This window comes from Osmerus eperlanus, chromosome 15, assembly GCF_963692335.1.
Source record: "Osmerus eperlanus chromosome 15, fOsmEpe2.1, whole genome shotgun sequence".
Taxonomy (NCBI): Eukaryota; Metazoa; Chordata; class Actinopteri; order Osmeriformes; family Osmeridae; genus Osmerus; species Osmerus eperlanus.
In genome coordinates, this window is record NC_085032.1 from 11,377,657 (window position 1) to 11,401,826 (window position 24,170).

Sequence of the window (24,170 nt, forward strand, 5' to 3'; positions counted from 1 at the left end):
CGCGGGCGGGCACTTGGGCGGGCAGCAGGGCCTGGTGCTCTCCCTGCCCACCACCAACATCCAGGGCCTGGTGGCAGCCGCGGCCGCAGGGGGGCTCATGTCCCTCCCACTCCAGAACCTGCAAGGTGAGAGGAACGAGGGGTGAGGGGGGGGGGGGGGGGGGCAAGGGGGAGGGCAAGGGGACAAGGGGTGTTGAGAGTAGTTATCCTAAAACAAGGAAAATATGGAGATAGTTTAAGACTGCTGTGGGTTCAGGTTAAAATGCTCTATGATGTTTTAAACTGTTCATGGGAAGAACATGAACATTTGAGTGTATTGAGTTACTTAGTCATTCAGTTTGATCTTAAGATATTGTGTATAGTACAGATAACCAAAGATGGTTGGTGAATGCTCAGTGAATTTGTTCTTACACGATCACCTCGGTTTTAACCCTGCTACACGGTTATGTATGATCTGTCATACATGCTCGGCTCACAATGTACATTTAGATGTAAAGATGTTCTAGAACAATCTGGAACAGGTAAGAAACCTTCAGGGGGTTGTATTCCAAAAAGCTGCCATCCTCAACTTGCCTAGAGGAAGAGCCGTATTAATTACAGGTCAACGTTTTGCGGCACAAAAGCACTTTATGCCCTTTTTCAGCGTACTCTCCCCCTCTTTTCTCTCTCTCTTCTCCTCCACATCCCTCCGTCCACTTGGCTGTACTTATCGGCGCCTTTTTAAACTTTAATGCCCAAGTGTTCTCTTTTGATCATAGTTGTAAATGGTTTTCATTTTAATGTTTAAAACATTGTCTCTTTTATACCATTAGATTGAGGGATGGACAGGGAAAAGCGTGTGTCATGAATCTTAGATGAGGGTCTTGGCTAATGTAAGATGATGCCAGGCTGCATGTAAAGTAGTGCGTGGAGGCAGGGGGGGGGGGGGGTTACTCTTCAGCACTTTGTGCTATCCTGACATTATTGTAATATCCTGCCCCTTCCTCTTCCCCCCCCTCCCCCCACCCCCCCAATTCTACTGTATGTGAGGAAATGGATCGACAGATGCCCAGAGTGAGGAAATGTTGAAGTCGGAAGCCCCTAATGGACACAAACATGCATAAATAACAGCATCCATCGCTACTGGGCGAACGGCTTTTAATAAACCCACATCTAGCCTCTGAAGATGCACCAGTGTGTCCCGGAGAAGCCGGGGGCACGGTAATGGGCCCTTCGGCCCCTGTCTCACACTTCAGCAGTCTCCTCTCTCTCACAGCTGTGACGGCACAGGGGCCCCCAGTGAGAAGTGATTGACAAACACATTGTCAGAAAGTTGAGTGAAGCAAACAAACACCTCTCAATCACTTTTAGACCGTAGCCTACCACTGTACCACCACTACTAGCACCACAGCTAATAGTAATACAGCTCAGGATGAGGCGATAACACATCAATTGAGGCTTTCCCTCTGTAAATAATTCACTCAGTGGGATGATGAGTGGGAGTAAGAAGAGCAGCTTTTGTGTGAAAGAGGACGAGAGAAAAAGAGAGAGAAAGAGAGAGAGAGAGAGAGAGAGAGAGAGAGAGAGAGAGGGGGGAGAAAGAAATGCCATTTTGGCAGATTATTTATAAGTGTGCGTCCTGACTGGCAGACTGCCTGTTCACAGGTTCATCTCTCTAGAGAGGGGGGGGGGGGGGGGGGCGCTGGGCTGTTGAGGGGGTGTGGTGAAGGGACCTCCATGGAGAGGAAGTGACACGAGTCAGGAGTGAAGCTAAATGTCTTGACTGTGTCCAGACCCCTCTGGCCACAAGGCTCCCCTCCCCTCCTCCCTGTCTGGCCTCATCACAGCTCTGCTGAATGAGGCCTGCTGGCACAGCGCCTCTGTTGTCAGATGGCCCCAACTCAGGCAAACCCCCTCACACACGCACACATACACACACCCACCCTGCACCAACCCAGGACTGATTAATCACACGTTTAATGCCATTGCCCCCTGCCTCAGTCGACCATGGACCAGTCAGCTCCTTCTATGACCTCGGGGGCGAGTGTGTTCAACAGCCAGGCACGCTGCTAGCTAATTAGCATCATATCAGACAGAGACAACTGTGTGACGGTGGTAATAAGACTCCGGGTGGAGACCCTGCCCTGACTGTGTTTGTATGTAATGAACCGGCTAATGACCGACTAATAAACTTGTTTCGCTTAATGGAACGGGGGGGCTGTGTGTATCATGTGTGCGTGTGTTTAGTGTCTAAACAAGTCTACCATGCTCTCCCCTATAGGCATGAAACCAAAGAAGCTTAGATGTGATTTCAAGTTGTTTTTTTATCAGAATTAGCTATTCTGTTGTGTTTGCTATCAACGTATTTCCTGCACGGTGCTAAACATTCTCCTGAATTTGAGCAAATGAGTTAAGTAGGAGGAGGGCACCATCCAATCATCTTTGATCACACAACATCTGTAATTACACCCTTAGAGATCACTCTTCTAAGATGCCTTTTGAAAAATACATGTGGAGTAGGAGAGAGCATCGAACAGTCTGGAGGAGAAGAGAAGAAGGAGTGTTCTTTCTATCTGGAGAAGAGAAATAGGAGAGAGTTAGATTCTCTCTTGAGGAGAAGAGGGGAGAGGCAGCTCTTTCAGCTGGTGATGAATAACTGTCATTGTAATGGGGCTGTGTGCAGTAAATTTAGAGCGTTGGTTGTTTAAATAAAAAGCAAAGCAGCGTCTTGCGGCGGACGCTGTAAACACTGGCAACCAGAGTAGCTGGTTATTTGTCAGAATGATTTATGCCTTGAAACATTCTGTAAGAACAAATTCCCATTGAAACTGAACAAGGCAGAAAGTTATCTTTTGTGACAGAGTACACACAGAATTCTAGCTGACTTCACTGAGGAACAAACTGGGTTAGGCTTACGGTTCGGGTGCATAAACATGAGGCCTTAATCAAAAAGGTGACATTTGCCACAAATTTCAAATGTATACTTGAAACAGAGTTTGAACTTGTGATGAGAAGGACAAGCCCCATAGGTATACATACACAGTCTTTTTTTATTGAATTGTTCATCTTGTTTTACATTTCTCATGATCACATAAACAAGTCTATGCTGTATTAGCTTACTTGTATAACAAGTTATATCAGACGAGAACAAAGGTAATACTGCAGGAAGAGGGAAGAACGAGCTGTGGTGTGTGCTCTGCTCTGAGGCTTCTCTCTATGACTACTTCACAGTAATGCAAGGAGCAAGTTTGTCGAAACTCCTTTTATATTAATAAGGATATCCCATTATCTGTCAGTGTTTGCCAAAGCCCTGGCATGCAAGGTGCACATCAGAGAAAGAGAGAGAGCAAGAGAGAGTAAGCGATGGAGAGAGAGATGGAGAGAGAGAGAGAGAGAGAGATGGAGATGGAGAGAGAGAGAGAGAGAGAGAGAGAGAGAGAGAGAGAGAGAGAAGAGAGAGAGAGAGAGAGAGAGAGAGAGAGAGAGAGAGAGAGAGAGAGAGAGAAATATAGACTTGTAATGGTTGGGTGAGAACCCTGCTCCACTGTTGTCACCCATAAGGAAATAAGGAGCAGCACTCAGAGGTGAACACAGGGAAACGCCGCCTTGCGTCCTCAGCCCTGGTAGTGAGCACAGTCGTGTCAGGACCAGGACCAATCAAAGGCACGGCGACAACAAAGCCTGTTTAGATGAAAAAAGCTCAGCAGTGGTGTGTGTGTGTGTGGGGGGGGAGTGTTAGCTTGATCCAAATAGGGAAATCACTCAACTCATTACAGTTACGAAGGCTGGGCTCCTGGGGAGAAAGCCAAATGTTTCCACGCTACTTAGTTCAAGTCAGACTCCATCTCCTCCACTGTGATGCCTGCTGCCAAGCGGAAGGGAGCTTCTTGATTGGCTGGCCCGACGAGGGCTCAAAAGCAAACCTGTGTGCATGGTGTACATCACTGTCCTCTTCAACCCTTCTCTGTTTTGGCACAGGGCATTTCAAACACGCTGTTCAGCACGGTAGTGTTTTTTAAATGTGTCATGCGTCAGCAGAGTGTGTGCATGCGTGTTAGAGTGGGTGTGTACGTGTAGCAACCTGTGTGTGTGAGAGATGTGTGTCTGGGTGACTGTGTTTGTTTGTGCATCATGCTGTGTGTTGCTTGTGAGATTAAGGGTCTAACCAAGCAGATGTTGTAATATATGTTCTTTGCTACATTTCAATAGGTTGTCTACATCAGAAAGTATGGCAATATCAGAGAAAGTTAAAGGCTCATTTCTCTGTACGCCTACCTCAGCACCTCCGCCTCCTCCACATTATACAACCTGCGTATCCCTCATTGCTGTTTAATTGTGAAGTCTTCGCCAGTCGAATGTATTCCACGTTGTCCTTTAATGATTTAACTTTGCTGCGGTTGTAAAACGACTCGCAGGGGAGAGAGCTGCGTTAAATAAATAACAGTGATAAAATGTAGACCTCATACATTTCAAAGCTAATGCAACTAGCGAGTGCAATAGGCGCAGCTGCGCACACAGTCCTGGAGCGGTAATTTGATTGATTTGTTGTGACAGGAGCCAAATAATTGAGAGTGAGAGGTGCTGCAGGAGATGGAGAGCGGGCTGGGGCTGGTTCCCAGCAGATCTTCTGCCTGCCTTCTCATCTCTGCCATTGATATCTGCCACGGGTTTATTGTTTGTCTTCAATAAGCAGCGTGGAAACGTGCGGGGTGACTGCTGGTGACAGTTCGGGTTGGAAGAAAATCTCCCCCCCCCCTCCCCCTCCAATCAGAACGAACAGAAAAGCGTTCAAAAGGTTCGAATCAAACATGCACGATTTCACTCGGGCTCAGACTCGGGTGCACAAACATAAGATTATCCCTCGGGATTTACGGTTTCAACTCGTATGTCCCTTTTGAACTAAGATATGTAAACCGCTTCCACCGCGCAGTGCTTTGCTGTCTCAAAACATGTAAAGAATTTGTTCTCAATTTGTAGTAGAATTGTTACCTCATAAATATGATAATAAGCCATAATTGACTGCAGTGTTCATAACAAAACTCCTTATTTAACTCTGGGATGTAAGACATCCGTGTTTACATATATGTAGTTATCTGGCTGGCATTGAACACTGGCTTATGTACACAGTAGCTTTACTCATAACACTGACCTGTCCAGCCACATGTGGACGTTTATTTTTTGAATGGTGGCATTGTCACTCTCGGTTGGAGGGGATGAGAGACAGAATGTAAGAGAGAGAGAGAGAGAGAGAGAGAGAGAGAGAGAGAGAGAGAGAGAGAGAGAGAGAGAGAGAGAGAGAGAGAGAGAGAGAGAGAGAGAGAGAGAGAAAGAGAGAGAGAGAGAGAGAGAGAGAGAGAGAAAGAGAGAGAGAAAGAGAGAGAAAGGGAGAGAAAGGGAGAGAAAGGAAGAGACAGAGAGCATGGGAAAGTGAGAGGAAAGAGTCCTCATGTCAGTGTTGAGGAGGACAATAACAATGCTCATCAGACAGGCTGTAGCTGTTTAACTATTGCAGACCCTGACATCGGCCCTCTGGGGCTTAACACTGAGGGAAACTAACACTCTTACAGATGTAGGATAGACTGTGCCCATCACATACTGTACTGTACCTTCTACTGTGTTGGATTGTAACATGTCTATTTATTCACTAACTAACACAAGAAGGGAGTGACAATTGAAATGATAAGTCTAATGTTGTCTTTGGGTGAAGAAAATATCCAGAGACCCCCCAAACATTATTCGAAACAATGCTTTGAAACAGACATCAATTACCTAAATAAACAATACATATAATACTTTTCACAATAGCTTAATATGCCAGGTCTCATTATAATAACTCCTAAAACGATAATGCATCATCAGCGTTGTCACCAACCATCATTAATCCAAGAGAAAATGAAAAAGTTGATCGTGCTATGTTGCAAGAAGTAATAATCGGTCATGAATTCTTTATCAAATGTTATGTAATTCATTTAGTCTCTGTTCCATTTGTTCAAATATTAGCATCAAGGCAGTTGTTAAAAAAAGCTGAATTACTTGCACTTCTTGTTTTCTCATCCTCAAGGTTTTCAAAAGATTTGCCCTCCTTCTATTAAAGCTCTGTCTCAATCTGCTGAGGCATGGTTCATATGTTTTAAGGAACAATCTGTAGTCGAGCATGTGAAATGAAAATTGATTTGTGATTTACATGGTCAGTGAGGGGAAAATGAACTTAAGAAATGTTGTAAATGAAATATTAGGCAAGGTGCAGTGGGAGAAAGCTGAGACATAGATGATAATCTTGTGGAACTAGAAACCCTGCTTGGCAGAATGGGGTGACATTTTACATTTATCAGTGTTCTGCTTGGGTTGTAATGTTAATGGTAATTTTATGGGACTGTACATGGAATGAAATGGTGTTATCACAGATTGCTTCAAATGTAGAATTGTGTAAAGTAAAGCAGCTGCGTCCGTCTTTTTCAATTTTCCCAGTAATGTGAGTTATTGCACTGTCTGTCCTCTGTTGTGGAAAGTGTAAATTCAGCCTATTTTTCATCAGTCCTTTCAACAAAGATCATGTTACACATGCTCTTTTACAACAGATAACCACTGTTTGTTTATCACAGTTCTGCTGTTGGATGCTGTTAGAGTTTGGAAATGATTATTTCTATTGTACAGTATATGAAAAACCCACTAACGGAATTATTGAATGTCTATGGCCTGAATCGGTACCCACTGACTTTAATGGATGATTTCAAAGAAAATCTATATCTGTTTTAGGATATTGACATGATATTCAAATGAATCAATACTTAGCTTTCTGTAAGGATGTTTTTATTGCAATGGACATTAAGCAGCTTAACCATTTTGCCAACACAAATACATCAAGTGATCAATATAAATGAGCAACTTTTCAATACAAATCCACCCTCCATACAATAAGAATACAAAAATCAATGCTGACTTATCTACTGATCAACAACACTTAAAGTCATCACACATTCTGATTTTGATCAATACTCTGTGCACTGGCTGGCCTAGGCCTACTAATGGGTTGTTAAAACAGCCAGGCTCTGTATTAGAAGAGTTCAAAAAAGCAGCAAGAGAGAAAGTACTATACTGTGAAAAGAAGCAGACTCAGTTTGGGTCACGCTCTAAAACCTGGATCACACAGAGGTCATTATTTATAACGGGGCTCTCCGGTTGCACCCGGCTGAAACCAAAGATCCTGAGGTGATATTTGTCAGCAGATGGCTAGGAAACAAACCCTCTGCCGTTGGGGTAGACTCAGCGCCTGCTAAAAGCTATCTGCGGTTACTAATTGCTGAACAGGGCCTAATTACCTTAATTAATAGCTTTGGATTCTCCAGGGCCGGGTTGGGGTGGGAGGGGAGGGAGGGCAGTGGGCTTTTATCAGTGTCAGTGGAGCTGAAGAGGCCCCCCAGGAGGGCTGATGAGTGTGTGGGTCCCTGGGGCCCCATCAGGGTAGGAACCGCAGACACATCACAGATGGATTACGTAGCGTTTGAGCAGGATGGCCTGTTTAGAAGAGAAGGTATCTATTACACACTGATCATAAGTAAACACGACTAAGTACATCTCAAAGTAGAGAAAAAATAGGCTTTTCAGGCCTCTCCCTAACACGTTGTTCTCCCCCCTTCCTCACCACAGCACTCAATACTCTCCCCTTTTGCCTCTCTCCCTCTCCCTTTCTCTCTCTTGCCCCTGAAGTACACTGCTGTAATTCGTGGTGACAAAGTAGACTTAGCACCTCTTTCTCCAGACCATGGGGGTTTTGCTCAGTGAGCTCTCACTGTGAAATTAGCCCCAGCTCCTTTCATTTTCTGGCTGCAGTGAAATGGTTAATAGACACAGATCAGCCAAAATGAAAATAGAACTGATTCAACAAATCTGCCTGCCCCTCACCCTTCTCACACACACACACGCACACACCCACTCCCCTCAAACACACACTCCTCTCAAACACACACTCTTCCCTCCCTCCTTCTCGTCTTCCCTTGCTGCTCTATACCTTCCTCCCACCCCATCAAGCTCCTTGTCTGCGTCAGGGGAAGGCTTGTGAGTTTCGGGTGCATACATTTCTTTTGATGATATATAGTCCCGGAGGTGAATTTCATTTACTGCCAGTGCCCTTTCCTGAACCTGTTGCTAGTCAGTGAGCACGATAAGCGTATAAGTAGCATGCTACTTCATTCATCATACATCGTTCTGGGCTCTCAACTATCTCATATGTGATTCAGGAGGAAACTACTAAACCGGCACAAAGAATCTCTTTGGGAACAGCTGGGTAATATTAAAACGGCGTGTTAGAAACAAGAAATAGCTTTTTCTTTTCTTTTTTATTGATCAAAAATGTATATATTTGATAATGCTGTATTACCAGTGCACTGGCTCTATATTACAGAAGTGCTTTAGTTGTATCCATCATGTAGCAAAGCTTGACATCATTTCCATGATACAGTACTGTACATTTTCTAGTGCATCTTATGCAGCGCATTCTGAAATCTGTTTTTCCCTCCACAATCACAGTGTCTGCTCTGGGCTGTATTAAAGAGCATTAATAATCACAAGAGGCTCAGTGTCACTCAGAAGTCTTCCCATCACCAGGGCAGACAGTATTGTGCTGCTGGGCATGTTGTGCTGCACAAAAGTGCTTACACACTCTCTCAGACAAGCAAAGGGAATAATTAAAGACAGTGGATGGAGGCAGAAGAATAGAGAGAAAATCCCATTGTTTGGGGTTATTTCATCCCACTGAATTCTCTCTCTCTCTCTCTCTCTCTCTCTCTCTCTCTCTCTCTTTCTCTCTCTCTCTCTCTCTCTCTCTCTCGTGTCTCCTATACTATTTCGCTCTCTTTCTCTTTTCACATTCTTCCTACAAATGCACGATGGGTATATGGTGTGCTTTCAAAAGCATATGTAAGCGAGGCAGCCTAGAACAAAGGTCCTATGATGTCCCACTCATCCCCACAATGTATTTTCATTATTTTAGAATCATTTCATATCTGTGGGAATGAGTGAAAGAATGAGCGAGCGAGCACAGCAAGGCATGCCTTAATAACCCCCGATGTAACTACTGGTAGAGCCAAATCAGAGCTCCTTTTTAAGTGACTAGAAAAAAACAAGACGTTGTCTCAGTCTTCCAACATGTATTCTCGCAGTTTGTTTGTGCGTGTGTGTGTGTGTGTGGGGGGGGGGGGGGGGGGAGTGGGCATAATGACTTCAAACCACTCCCACAATCAAAACCGTTCTCAAAACAATCCCTGATTAAATTGTAATTTGAGGTGAGCAGACTGTTGGGGAGGCTCTGCCGCTCTCTGCTCCTAACAGCAGTAAAAGTGGCCCCTCAATCTCCTCTGCTACTGTCAGGCCAAGAGCACTCAGTCATCTCCGTGCATCAGGCCCGCAATATTGATTTTTCCACCCACTGAAAGAGCCGCATGAACATAAATTTTGCATGAGGCTTTTACTCACGGCCTCTGACTTACTCTGACGACACATGATGGGGCGGTGAACAGGCAGTGATAACAACGGCGGGCTGCCCTGCCTGCCTGATGGGCTTCAGAGGGAAGCACTCCTCTATCTGGCTCCTGCACTCTATGAAGGATACACACGAGAGGGTCTACGGTGTTTGTGTGCATCGACACGGTGTAGGATATCTGCCCCGACCTAGGTCAACTACATTGAGTCCATACTTAAAAGTATTTAGAAGTAATAGAGGTGTGTTTGGTTCCTGCCGTCATTGGTCCCTACTGGCCAGCTTCATTGAATACAGTGGACTGGTCATGGCAAATTAAGTGCATCCAAGTCATTTGAAAAGGAATTGGCTCAGGTGGGCTCTAAGTAGTTCCCTCAGAGTCCTCAACCAAAGTCAACAAGCTAGCTAAAATCCCGTTATTTGACTACAGTTGGATTCTGTGGAGCGTGTAAGATCTCCGAGGAGTGGCTTTGGTTGTCTCAAATCCCTCTCTCTCCAGAGGGTGGAATTCCACAACGCAGCTTGATATCGCCTTGCATCACAAAGTGAACGTGTCATCTGTACATCCCTGCAGCAGTGTGTTTTACTCTCTTAAACCCTGTGGCCAACTCATCTCAAATCTCTTCTGCCTCGATTTTCTGTTCCCTGTAAGCCCCTCCGAAGCGGGACTGAAACATCGATATTGTCCACAGTGAGTGTGGGTAATACTTTAACACAGTAGGCTTTTTCAGCTGTGGTTTGATTCCCTGAGTTTATTCTCACAATCACATTTTTTCATACTCTTAATGTGTTTCCCACTCCCAGCTTGTGAATAAACAACTGAAAAGAATCTATGATTCAGAGATCTTTTTTCCAGTCCCTTTAGCTCGTAGTATTGGGTGTAAAACCATGTTTAGCTTGTTTAGAACACCTCACAGTGTTCCATACAGTACTACAATGGTCGGGCCTTTGGTACTATACAGAGAAATCAAATTAAATGATGTTGAAATAAAAGTTGTGTACAGATGAAGTTTCAGGGTTGAAAAGCCAACTTTTCTTATTACAGTGTTGTAGTCTAAGTTGTGCCTACTTTAATCCCTGGAGCCGAAAACGACCTTCCTTCGTCAACGTTTCTAATTACCCAGCAGCCTCCTGGACACTAAACCTTCCTCCAGTGAGGTAATTATCGGTGTGGCTCATTGAACAAGCCATTGAGACAGTGGAGTCTAAACTAACTCCCACAGAGCGACGTGAGCGCGAGCAGTAATAAGAAGGATGTGTGTCCCTTCTCCTCTGCCCGGTTCTGCTTTCCCACCAGAGTAGAAAGAGAGCGTTGTACTGCCGGCTGGGTCATCTTGGACGTTACCTCCAGGCAGACGTCCTCTTCAGTTCTCTGATTAGACCTTCATTTTCCCTAGTCTATAGGAGTGGAAAGGAGAGGAGAGGAAGGAGAGGACATTTGTTTAACACAATTATATGCCGTTTCTCAAGGTGTCTGCATGATGCAAAGAATCTAAGGAATGTTTTACCTATGGTGTAATTGGTGGTCTTGAATAGGTAAGAGGAGTCCTTTACTTTCCTTGTAGATTCTCACACAAGAAGATATACATGACCTTCATATCAATACTATTATGCAGCATATAATCTCAAGAATCAAATATGGTATTGAAAAACACATGATGGTGGTTAAGCTATGGAATATGGATTCCAGCCACTATACGCAGCATCAATACAATTACTCGCTTCACAGAATGTTGTGGAATAATTCCCTATTATACTGTGCACATCTTTCTGCACCTGGAAGAACCATTTTGACTTAACAGCTTCGCTCTTTCCGCACTATTTCTCCCTCCTTCTGCATTGTTGTACAATGTGTCATTTCCACACAGTATGTTGGTGTAATAAGGATGAAAAGGTAGACAGGGTTCTTTTATGTTGACATGATTACTATTGCCGCACCAACCCTTTTCATGATGGCCTTGAACAGGCCTTTGTAGAGAGTAAAGAGTATAATGAGAGTGAAGTCACAGCAAATGCCTTTATTCAATAAGAACATCACATTTTAGTCAAGCCATCAGATACTTTCATTCAGTTACTCTCTGTACTTACTGTAGCAACAAAAAAATCATAAAGTTTTCTTTCATCCATGTGCATGTACTTTCAAACAGTGTTGCAGAGAAGGGACAGAATTGCAATGTGCAACTTTCTTACTCCAGTTGCACATTGCATAAGGACACACAGAGAAAACCACAAACACATACACCAAGAATCCACAAAACCCAAACACACACAGGGTGATCTGTGTTTTGAATGAGAAAGCAAGTAGGAGGAGAGCTGGAAATCATCCCCAGAGAAGAAAGTGCTGTAATGGGGCGGGGGGGGGGGGGGGGGGGGACTGGTCGAGACGGGGTGACTGAGTGTGTGTGTGTCAATGGAGGTGGAGGGAGTTGCGGTAATGAGAGAGATTGCTGCTGCTCTCTTTCCCCACTCTTCAGCTGCACAGACACACACAGACACGCAGGAAACAAAAATAGCATTTTGTCTGTCGAATGAGCCGGTGTTGACCTAGCCTTTCGACCTCTGACAATCAGGCTCGCTTCGTGCTTCAGAACGAGTTGGGGCCTCGGCAGTCAAAGATGACAGTTGATTTTTCCTCTGACGTGGAGGCGAGATAGAGGGATGGGGGACGTAAACGAGAGCAGATACTTGGATTGTTGGGGCCTCTGAAGACACAGGTCATTTAACTCAGTATAAAAAAGATGGCTGTACACTGTAACAACAGGGGATTCACCCTAGCATGGCTCCTTTAATAGTGAGTAAATACAATACATATATACTGTCTGAGAGGTTATTTTGTTCAATATAGAAGCAGATGACTCCACAGAGATTTGTAGAATTTGTATATGCTACATTAATCGCTACAGGATATATCTCTGTCCGATATGTGTGCCACATCAATTATTTCACAGGTTGGTAAAGACTAGGTAGACTTTGTAGGAGCCTTGCTCTTCTTGGCCGACTATTGGGCATGAGGGCGACTTGTATCACGACTGTTGAGAGCATGGAACTGAAAACGCGGCGGAGCTGTAATGAGCTCCGGTGGATCCAGACATCCTTTTGCCCCTGTGTACAACCACCCCCCCCCCACACACACACCCACACACACAGTCCTCTCTTGTACCTCCATCCTCTGTCGGCCTGCTTGGGGAAGAAGCTCAAACAATTAGCTGAGACCATGATGCTGGGCTATGTGCTCAGCCTCACTAAGCAGACAGCAGTGGGTAGAAGAATGTGCCTCATAAAGCCAGGTGTCGTGGTGTGTGGGGCGGAGGTTCTAGAGGCGGTGGGGGGACGGGGACGAGGGAGGGTTGAGGGGGGGGATGGGGGGCTGAGGGAGGAGGGGGGGGGGGTCAGCGATCCTGACGGTCTTAACAAGATGACAGAATTTATAAAGCACCGCTGTTAAAGAATATAGTTACCTGTGGTGTAGCCTTTATAATAAGGCCACATGGGGCTTCTTCCATATTCCCTGTGTGTTTGGTTTCACTGCTTTCTTTTTTTCCCTTTCTGTTTCTTTTGTTGTTCCTCTTTCTCCTCGGCCGTACCGTCGGTGCTGGAGGAAATTCTCCAATCGTCTTTGATCTTCCCTGGTTTCGATAATTTTCTGACAGAATTCTTTTTTCCTTTTTAAAAATCTCTTGTCTCTCCCTTTCTTTCTCTCTCTATCTCTCTCTGTTTGTCTCACTCTCCATCCTTTTCCTTTTTCTCAATCTTCCACATTCTCCCTTCTTTAACAGCGGCCCAGCGTCTGCTAGCGGTCGGACTTGCAAGGGAGAGAGAGAGAGGCCCTGTCAGGGCTTGTGAGACAACTTGCCCCAACATTTCAAGTGAGAATTGGACTCTTGGCTTTTGCGCGCACAGATTATATATAATTCATGGTGGGGTGTGAGAGAGGTGTCAATGTGTCAGGTGGTAGCAGAAAATGTAAAAGTGTGCTGTTTACTGGCTCACAGAGCCTAGATTTTTGCACCAGGATCCTTCTGCTATGTAGGATTGTGGGAAAAAAGGAGGAAGAAATGTGGATCAAATGCTGGCATGTGCCTGTCCAGTACCCTTGGCGACTAGACTAATCAAAGAAATGTCTGCCCTGATATTTTATTTATATCAAACAGTGCATAGTTTAATTATTAAAGTGCATTGATTTAGTATGTATACAAGCTTGTCTACTTGGCTTCTCACAAATGTTCTGTTGCATTATCAGTGTTTATCACACGGCTGTTTCTTCAATTGATGGATATAGCTATTTTGTACAGTTTTGGTTGAGACCACATATTTTTTGAGGGGTTCAACATAACAGTCATTGACATGTTAGCTACATAATCTTGAAAAAAAATCTGATGAACTAATCATTTAATGATAATTTGTCATAATCATAATTTCTTGATTAATTAATGAGAGGCCATTCATTTATTTGGTGATAAGTGGATTGTACACAGAGATTGTACACTGTACAAAACTGCAGCATCTCTGTTGAAGAGATTTGACCCAAGATTCCAACATATCAGTCCTGCACCTGCATCATCCCAGTGTACGAAGGACCGCATGAGTCTGGTTTTAGAGTTATCCTCCGCTGTGTTGTTCCTTGTCAAGATGCATCTCAAGAAAGAAATTAACTAGATTCCCAATGAAATGGAATAGATCACTTTTTTTTGGTTGCAGAGCTTACTGTTAGCTGCATGTCCTTTCATTGAATGAGTCGTAAAGGTCAGTTTGAGATGTGATTTCTTTTTCCTATCGTTTTTTCAGGTTTGAAAGATGTGGGCTTTTGTGTGGCATGCTTCCTATGACATAAGGGTTGTACAGTAAGAAGCGAAGTCGTGGACATGTACAGCCTATACAATCTCTCAGAATTGCTTTGTGTAAGAATGTAAGAGGCAATGAATTAATTTCAAATTCAGCCATTCCTGGGGACCCTGCACTATACTGTGTCTTAGAAATGATGAATGGAATTTAAAATAAATCATACGCATGCATTGGATTGGATTGGGAGTCGAGTGTGTTTGTGTGTGAGTGTGTGGAATGTGTGTGTGTGTGTGTGTGTGTGGAATGTGTGTGTGTACCTGTACATGTCCTGTACCTGTGTATGTGTGTAGCAGGAGGTAATCACTAGGTGTAGCTACTCTAAGAATGCCTGTGTGTCTTTTCAGGGTGTGTGACCGTAAAAAAAGACCATAAAAATGTATTAGCATTGAAATCTCAAATTGAGATTATAATGGTGTGCCATTATCAGATCCAATTAGATAATGGATTTAGTTCTTAAGATTTTCTGTCAAGGATGGCCCTTCATGTGAGATTTCCAGCTATTAAAACCAGTGATTGTAATGTTGTCTGAGAAAGAATGAGATGCCTAACTCCTGAGAGAGCAATTTTGTCAGTCATCATTGACATCATTGTCCTCTATCTGACTAAAGGTGGAATACTCACCTGCCCTGTGTTAGGGGTTCGAATCCTACAGGGCCTCGTTGTGGCACAGTTCAATTTACATCGATGTCCCAGACCCCTGTCTTTGCATCCAACACCTCTCTCTATGCATGTATATTGTTATTGAGGTGTGACAGCTGTCCCTTGAATAATGAGACTGTCTCCACTTGCTCTTGCTGTGGCACCTGGATGTGCTATAGAACACATGGTCGTTTGTTGTAATTGTGACTTGGGACTTGAGTTGGCGGGCAAACTGTTGACTTGTGAATTACATGACTTTCCTATCATAACCAGCCCAAAGTCCCTCAAACAGTTCCCTTGAGAGAAAAAAATGAACTATTTGTTTAATATCAGATACTTCTATTGTTTTGAGCCTTTTTTAATTCAACTCTGTTTCTTTCTGGTTTTAATGTTATAGTTTAAGGTGAAGACTTGAGTCTTTCATACTTGCGAGGTGTAAGATGGTGACTTGTGGCCTTTCCTTTCCCAGCTACCTCATCCCTGAGTTCCCAGCTCCAGCACCTGCAGCAGCTCCAACAGATGCAGCAGCACCACCAGCACCATCACCACCACCAACAGCACCACCCAGGACACCCCCAATCCCATGGCCAGAACCAGCATCACATGACCCCTCCCAGCCAACAGCAGTCCTCCATTTCAGTCCCCTCCCCTGGCTCTGCCTCGTCCACCACCTCCATGACGGGCCCCAGCCAATCACCACAGTCTCCACCCCTCAGACAGAACCAATCACCAGCCCGCAGCTTGCCCTCACCTGTGACTCCGCCGATGCCACTACAGGTGAGCCCTTTTACAGTGTGTCCTTTTACAGTGTGTCCTTACTTCCTGTTTTAACAAGAATACGTCGTTTAAAAAAACTAATGTCGGGTATAGAAGATCTGCCGAGGAGTCTGTCATAACATGGCAGCTTCATTTGAGTTGTGACCACTGGATATGGATTTTGCGTCGTCCTAGCATATTATGGGATGCATGATGTAGACGCAGCAGGTTAACCTTGAGATAACTTCATGCTAATGTCTGGGAAGTAGACCAGGTCCAGTGTTCCCTGTTCTTCTGCCTACTTCAGATCCTTATCAACAGACATGGTTAGAATCTCACTGGGCCGCTGTGCTGTCGGCATCTCATCGACAAGGTCGGCGTGGGTACAGCCCAACGTGCTGAGTCACATTCAGACTTGACAGGACCAGGTCCGACACTTCTCAGACCGCTCCGACTGATCAAAGATACGGAGCCTCCATCCGTCTCTGACCTCATCAGCGTTAATCAGTCACTCCATCTTATCTACCCTTCTTGACTCTGACCCAGCTTTTTGAAGTCCGTTCTTCTGTCCATCCATCTCTACCCCTCCCCGTCCGTCCGTCTGGCTGTCAGGGTGTGACGATAATAACCTATTTTATATCCCCGTGGTTTTCATTTCTGGTGGAGAGAGGCCAGGGTCGCCTCCCTCTACCTGGTCTCATTCGTCAGCGTCAGGCTCTTATTGGGTTGGGGTGGTGCACCCTTCTTTATGGTGGGGATGAGTCGGGCTATTTGTTTCCCCTCGCAGCCCTTTCTCCGGCCCTGTCACAGCCTGGGGAAACTCAGCAGGAAAAACAGCTCTGGATTTAATGGCATCCGAAGCCCTGCCTCCATCAGATCGACCTCCAGCCAGGAAAATGAGCAGTCATAGCAGGGGCAATAGTCCTGGTTCTAGGGTGGCTGACCAGCACACGGCCAGGAACACAGAACCAGGACCTTTAGAACCAGGACCACAGAACCAGGACCTTTAGAACCAGGACCACAGCCATCACAAAATCCCTCTGAAGTGGGATCTTGGGTTTTTGTGTCACATGACGGTCCTGCAGTGCTCTGAGTGCTCTGGGTCTGTCTTCATGCTGATTATGATGACTGAGGAGCGCTCTCATGGAGGCCAGAAGGGGCACATCAGACATCATTAAGATATTGCCTCATCCAATAGGATTAGGGGGTGGTTTGTGTGCATGTGTGTGTCTGCCTGTGTGTGCGAGGACTGGTGTAAAGGGTTTAGTATCTCTTTGGGTCAGTGCCGGTGTCCTGTCACCGACGGTGTGGCCGTGTGACCCAGTGGGGGTCTCTCCCAAGGACAGGCCTGCCCAGAGAGTGAGCTGCCATCCTGGCTTTCGGCACACACCCAAACCTGCAATAGGATTTGGGCCCCGGTATTAGACCCCCCTCCCTCACCACCCAGGTCAGTGATTGGATTTTCATTTAGGAGTCACTGAGCATCACTTTGGTTAATCCATTGAGGCTTCCATCCAAGAAGAGGCCTCAGTAACCTCTCACAAACACACAGTAAAATACACACACACACATGAACACACACACTTTAAAACAATTGAGGTTCGGTAGCCTTAAATCCTTTCTTAGAGGCCTCTTGGCCACAGATGTCTTCCCAGTGTGGATTTTAATGGAAGTCCCTGGGCTCCATGTTTTCCCTAGGGAGTCAATATTATTAAATCGAATGTCATTATTGCCCTCTACAGTCACATAGATAACACCTTCTCAATTACCTATTATTCAAACACACGGGGCCATCCAACCATCCAACCGTTTGTCAAAACACAGTGGGCCAAGAATCATGTCTGATTATGGCCCAATAGTAGACAGTATTAGTTTTATTTGCAATGGAGAAATTAACTGTCCTTGTTTTCATTTGTGTTAGGTGTCAATAACTGACTGACTGACTGACTCCCGACAATAACTTTATAGTGACAGTGTGTGCTCAAGAGACAGATACACAGCCAAGTGGAGCCAGAACAAATTCTTTCTTGCTGACTTGTTTCTGTATTAGACCTTGGACCTTAAGGTGACCTTGGTAATACTCCCATTTTAACTAAGAGTCGGAGAGTGCTCTCTCTCTCTCTCTCTCTCTCTCTCTCTCTCTCTCTCTCTCTCTCTCTCTCTCTCTCTCTCTCTCTCTCTCTCTCTCTCTCAACACACCTTTCCCGCCTGCAGGGTACAGTGAAAGGCAGAGTGAGCATGTGAGAGAGAAGGAAGGGGCCTGTGGCTCCGGCGATAGCCTCAGCGCTGGTGACAAATAGACAGGGGAGATTATGAAATTTGCTTAAGTGTGTTAATGGGCTGATTGCTGGAGCCCGCTGGATTTTCTGGAAGTTGATTGATTAGAGCCATGGGTTTTCTCCATGCCCCGAGAGCTCAGGGATTTGACGACGAGTTGAAGGCGCTCGCCAAGTCTGTTACACAGGAATTGATCTTAATTAGATCTGAAAGACCTGCCACAGCAGAATGGTCGCGGCGATTAAAATGAAAAACAGGAGAAATTACTGATCAAATTAATCATAATGTCGGGCTACAGCTGTAGGTCTGGTGTAATTTGCCACTCCAGTGAGTTACATCGGGCCAGGCAGGGAGAGGAGAGGCGCTACATACTGATCCGTGGCAGTGGGAGGCTTAGGCCGGCCCATCAACCCTCTCTGATTCCACCCTGGGAGCAGAGGCCCTTGTGACCCCGCTGCGCCATCCAGTGGTGCCACTCCACGACGGCCCGAACGTGCACACATGCACAGACACCCACGCACCCACGCTCACACACCCACACTCACTCCTCATCTTTCAAAGTAGCTTCTAAGATGCCACCCATTCACACACACACAATTCCACACACACATGCACACTCAATTTTTCATGTTATCGGATTTCACAACATTTTCATTGCAATATCTATTTTGAATGCAAGACTGGGGTCAATTTAGTTTCGATTCTTTCCATTCACAATTTTGGATAAATAATCTAAAAGTTGTGCATAATTTTTCTGATTAGAAGTAAAAATTTGAAATTGCCAAGAGTACAATTTGTTTTGAACTCTCATTTCTTGATTTTGAAGCTGAAGGGCAGTTGAAAACCCCAATGCTGTCCAACAAAGACGTGAGTACAAGGTATGTTCCCCTTCTTGTACAGAACCATGTTCTCCATCTGCTCTGTTGTTCCTCGCTGGCCCCCCTCCAGACTGTGCTGCCCTGTCACATGGTTGTGGTGTGTTCTCTAATAGCCCCTGACCTTGGGCTGGGCTCTGGCTGGCCGCTTCCAGAGCCTTGAGGAGTCAGAGACGGTCTGCGTCTGTCTCCAGCCCCCCATCAGCCCCCCGCTGTCTGTCTGTCTGTCCGTCTGACAGACTGCCCTCCCACCCCCCTGCAGTATTCTCCTCCGTCCCTGTCAGAGAGGCACACTGGGGCTGTCCAGTCTCCATCCTACACACTCACAGGGGTAATTACAGCCCTGAGCTCTGCCTTCTGTCCCCTCGCTCCACAATTTACCTCCAAAACGTCCACAGACATCTCTCTCCTTCCTCAGCGCACCCCGACATCAGAGGGCCGCGGGGCCCCAGACCCACAAGTGCTGCAATTACCTGAGACTATCCTTTTCTCTCCCCTTCGTCTCTGCTCGCTCTCCCTTGCTCTCTCTCGCTCTCTCCACCTCCTCTCCTTCTTCTTCTTCTTCTTCTTCTCCCTCCCTCCTCTCGCTCCCCCTCGGCTCCCTCACCATTCCCCGGCAATCAGCCTTCATTAGAGGCCTCTCGTGAAAACCCATCGTCACCAAGGTCAGCGCCTGCCAACCACAACGGGGCTTTCAGGGGCCCTGGCTGTCTGCACTCTCTCCATCTCTCCTCTTCATCTCTCCTCCTCCTCATGGTGCACCCCTCCCTCCCTCTCAGTTTCTAGCCATCCTCAACATCTTTTGTCTCCAGCTGAGGCGCCTTCAAACACCCGTGTCACTGTCCTCGCCGCAACACACACTTTTGCCTATGTCAACCGCTGTTAAAATCAGCACTGGCCAATTTGCCCCCATGGTCTTTCTCTAAGATCGGTGGGCGGTCTCTCCCATTATATAAACATGTGTATTAAATCACTCCTGCACATCGCTTAATTGATTTTCCAGATCAGGCGCACGTCTGTTCAATTTACTCATGCACCCATAATACTTTCCCAGCGTGTTAAATCAAAATTAAAATGACAAGCTCCTTGCGTGTTAAACTCACCCAGGCTTCCTGAAGTCTAATAGCTTATAGTGTGTCAGTGAAGCTGGAGACACTTAACTAGATGAAATTGTTCAGTGCCTCTCAGAAATGAAGGCTAAATAAGAGACATAGATCTACATTTAGATGAAGAAAGGACATACAGTACTTTACATGTAGATTTAGAGAAGAATAAAACAAAATTAATATGCTAAAGCAAAGGAAAAAAAGGAGCAGATAAACTAATTTTATATATTACAGATGTATTCAATATTTGCGCATTTCTGTATGTCCCAGCATTATCACATGCACAGCAGTATGTCGTCTCATTTTGGAAAGTTTCCCGCTGATTTGGAGTACTGGAACCCGCTGGGTTCAGATGTGGAGGGGGTGTTTGAGCCGCGTAGAAGCAGTCCCAGAAGACCTCGCGGGCACGCAGCCACTACGCAGAGTTCTCTGCAGCCGCTGCTCAGCTCCGGGCCTCATTAATGCACAGGAGATCCGGGTTTTAAGAAGGCAGAAAATTGCCTTACGTAACCAGCGCAGCACCATTTAGAAATACAAATGTGCACTGTTGACTGAAGCAGAAAATAAGAGTGTGCCACATTTCATATGAATAATTATAAAGCCAGATGAGGGAAAACAATCTGACCATGAAAGCTTTACTACTTTTATTTACTTCAAATGAGAGATTAAGGCGAAAAAGCGACTGAATTTAAGAGCAAATATATGCACCTTGAATTTTGAATAAGGAGAGAATCAGTGAATGTATTTATTATTTGGGGTTGAGTTTGATTTAGTGAAGTAATTTAGTTTTCCCCTTTACCCTGGGGAATTACTTTCTATTGCATATGAATCATGGATAATGTAGTTCTATATTAAAAGATTAAGCATTTTTTATCGTTTTACCACTCTTCCATGTGCACAGTCCTGCTGGCTGATTTGGAACCTGTTTCTCTTTGCTGGTGTTTCCACGGGTGAAGATGGAGGAGTGGGCAAAGAGACCAAATCAGGGCCCAGAAGGGAGGCTCGGTGCCCTGATCAGTCCACACTAGCACTGGGGGGTGACACGCATTAGACGCCCACGAGGGAGACCGGAGAGGGAGGGGGAGGAGGCAGCGGGGCAGGGGGCAGGGTGCGGGGGGACATAGCCAAGATGCACTTAACAGTGAAAGAGGAATAGGGTTTCTTTAACTATTAGGCCTGGCCATGACATTGAGTCCCCTTCACCCTCTTCTCTCTCCCCCATCCCCCTTCCTCTTCCTCCCAAGCCCTCCATGCTCCTCCCTCCCCCTCCCCCCTCCTACCTCTCCCCTCTTCCTCCCCCCCCCCCTCCTCCCTCCTTCTCCCTCCTTCTCCCTCCTCTTCCCTCCTCCTCCCTCCTCCCTCCTTCTCCCTCCTCCCTCCTCCCTCCTCTTCCTTCCTCCTCCCTCCTTCTCCCTCCTCCCCCCTCCTCCCTCCCCCCTCCTCCTTCTCCCCCCTCTTCCCTCCTTCTCCCTTCTCCTTCCTTCTCCCTCCCCCCTCCTCCTGCCTCCCCCCTCCTCCCTCCTCCTTCCTCCTCCACCAGTGCTCTCACAGACACAGTCTAAGACACAGTCTAAGTGCTCCGCTCCACTGAGGAGGCCAGTCCCCCCGCGGGGCCTGATTCCACTGGCTGTAATTTCTGATGCCCATTAGTGACCGCAAACAGAGCACCGGGCTCACACAAGGAAAACAGTTGTGCACCAGCGCGCACCGCAAAAAGCCCCCTTTTAATGCAATGTTATTGCATTATGGCTTCCTTGTAGACCTGAGTCAAAAGTCCCATTTGCGGTCCCTACAGAATATTAACAGAAATCCCTCATGCGTCTGATTTTGGTATGGTTCTTCACACAGTCCCAAGGTTTTTGTTATTTATTTTCCTTTTTCTTTCTTCTTCTTTTTTTGGATCACTGCTCCCCTCTAAAATGCTGATACACATCATATAAATACAATATTTTGGCTGATACATATAATATGACTAAAGCATTTAGGATTCCTTCAGATGGATTCGTTTCTGACCTATTTGATTAGGGGATTGAAAGTGAAATTGATGCTTTTGTAAATGGACCACAATGCAAAAGCGGTAGATTTTAAATTTTGTTAACTTAACTCCTGAACGAGAGGAAACCTTGGGAAGTCAAAAAGCAGGTGATCAATACACAAGTCTGTAAATGTCATCAATTCATCTCCCCACTTAATGCTGATGTAGACCATGTGTGTGTGAGAGAGAGAGAGAGAGAGAGAGAGAGAGAGAGAGAGAGAGAGAGAGAGAGAGAGAGAGAGAGAGAGAGAGAGAGAGAGAGAGAGGTGGGTTTATCGATCAGGGGGTGACCACATCTCAACCAGGGAGAGCCCCTCTCTCATGATTAATCTTGGGGCTCTGAGACGCCCAGTGACACACGACAGGCCTCCCCTGAAGCTCAGCCATTTCTCTTCATTATAGGGCGATTTTTGGACACCACAGTAGAGAGTAATCATTTACCTTTATTGTGTTTATAAAGCTGCAGCAAAGATGACCCTTCCTATATTGAATTGAGGACATCAAAAGATCACTGGACATTGATTAGGAGGATATTAAAGTCATTCAAATGCTATATTTATATGTCAAGCATCAGCGATGTGAAAGAGAAGACATTTTGCCCAAATGGGTATAGGCAAAGTTGAGTAAAATTGAATTCCCTATCTGTGTATAAGATTTCTCTCTTTTTGCATCTCAAAATTATTTTTGTAAAAGTAAAATGACCATGATACCATTTTCTATATTTATTCAGTCAGAATCCATGACCCTGAGATTTTTGTAAAATGATTTTTTTTCTCCAAATGCAGTTCATATGGTGAACAATCCAGACACATAATGAATCCACTTCAAAATCATGACTAGAACAACTTCCCCAGTGCCGTTCTACATCTGTAGACCAGGAGTAAAATAGGTATGTTTCCCAACTTAAGAATTCTACAGAAATAACTGCACCAAATATGTCACATCTTACAATGAAATGGTCAGCACTTCCCAGGGAAAGATACTTCATCACAAAGTAGTCGCACATTTAATATCTCAACAAAAGAAGGGGGAACAAATAAAGGAAAGCGAAATGTTGTGGATCATTCTTCAAGAGGATGAACTGTGATAAACCTGCACCCTATTCCCTTGGACCACAGAAAATGTAGTGGTCGGATGATTGATGAGGAAGGACCCACTCAGAACTTCAGAGCCCCACAATTATGAAGAAATGGGGCAGACAATTTTCTGTGTAATGACTGAAGCAGCTGTTAATTTTGAATGAAGCTGATGAGAGTGGAGATCGACTGTCACTGTCCGACACTTCATCACTCGTTTATGGTCCCCCTCAACATTTTCACGACTCACTCGCTCTGTCATTTGCATCTTGCCTCATTAAGTAGGGCCATTCCCATGCCTGCTTCAGACATCCGTTTCCTGAAACTAATGCTTTTTATTTGATCAACCAAACCCCGGCAGTTAACTGTTGCCTTCTGGGTCTTATGACATCACTCCATTTGTCTCCAGCCCTGCCACTCCCTCTTCTCTGTGCTCTCCGTACGTTCCACTTTTCTGACTGGTTATCTGATGTGAGGGTGTTGTATTTTTGTGGCGTTCACTGCCCCTGTTTGTTCTCCACACCTCTCTCACCCCCCTACGGGGGGAGGGGGGTGGGCGGGTTTGTGTCCTCCGTATCTCATCCCCCTCCTCAGGACTGTCCCTGGGTATGTGTATTGTTGGCTGTGACCAGAGACCCGGGCTGGGGGTGGGGTCTTGGGGCTCAGAGGGCCCTGAGTGCAGGACCACAGTCGGAGTCTGGCTCCAGAAACCCTGGGACCCGAGGTGTTTTGAAGGGCCTAATGGCATTTTGATGTACATGGGAGAGAGAGGGGAGGGATGGCAGGCAGGAAGGGAGGCGGGGAGGGGAGGTGTTTGGGGAGGCCAGCAGCGGAGCTGCAGCGGGGGACGAGCATTGCAGAGTCCTGACAGACAGACAGAGAAGGTGTTTTCTCATGTCACAGCTGATTATATCCGCTCAGGACAGGGGGAAAGAGGGACGGAGAGGTGGGGATGAGGAAAGAGGGGAGCGAGCGAGGGAGGGAGGGAGGAGGAATACTTGCGTGCTTCTAGCGATATCGACAATGTCCCTTCCCGTCCTGGAGCGATGGTGCTATTGATTGTTCATTTTTTCTTTTTGGTTCACTTTGCCACACTTTTGGCTGGCTGATG

General features: G+C 45.8%; 1 protein-coding gene across 1 annotated transcript in view; it reads left to right on the top strand.

Moving 5' to 3' along the window:
- The first annotated feature begins 20 nt into the window (after positions 1-20).
- LOC134034909 (POU domain, class 6, transcription factor 2-like) overlaps positions 21-24,170 on the top strand; it is a 45,448-nt gene continuing 21,298 nt past the window's right edge. The window contains exons 1-3 of the mRNA XM_062479610.1: positions 21-125; positions 13,230-13,319; positions 15,404-15,711. Coding sequence (XP_062335594.1) covers positions 98-125; positions 13,230-13,319; positions 15,404-15,711 — 426 coding nt within the window. The 5' untranslated portion in view covers positions 21-97. The remainder of the gene's footprint in view (positions 126-13,229; positions 13,320-15,403; positions 15,712-24,170) is intronic.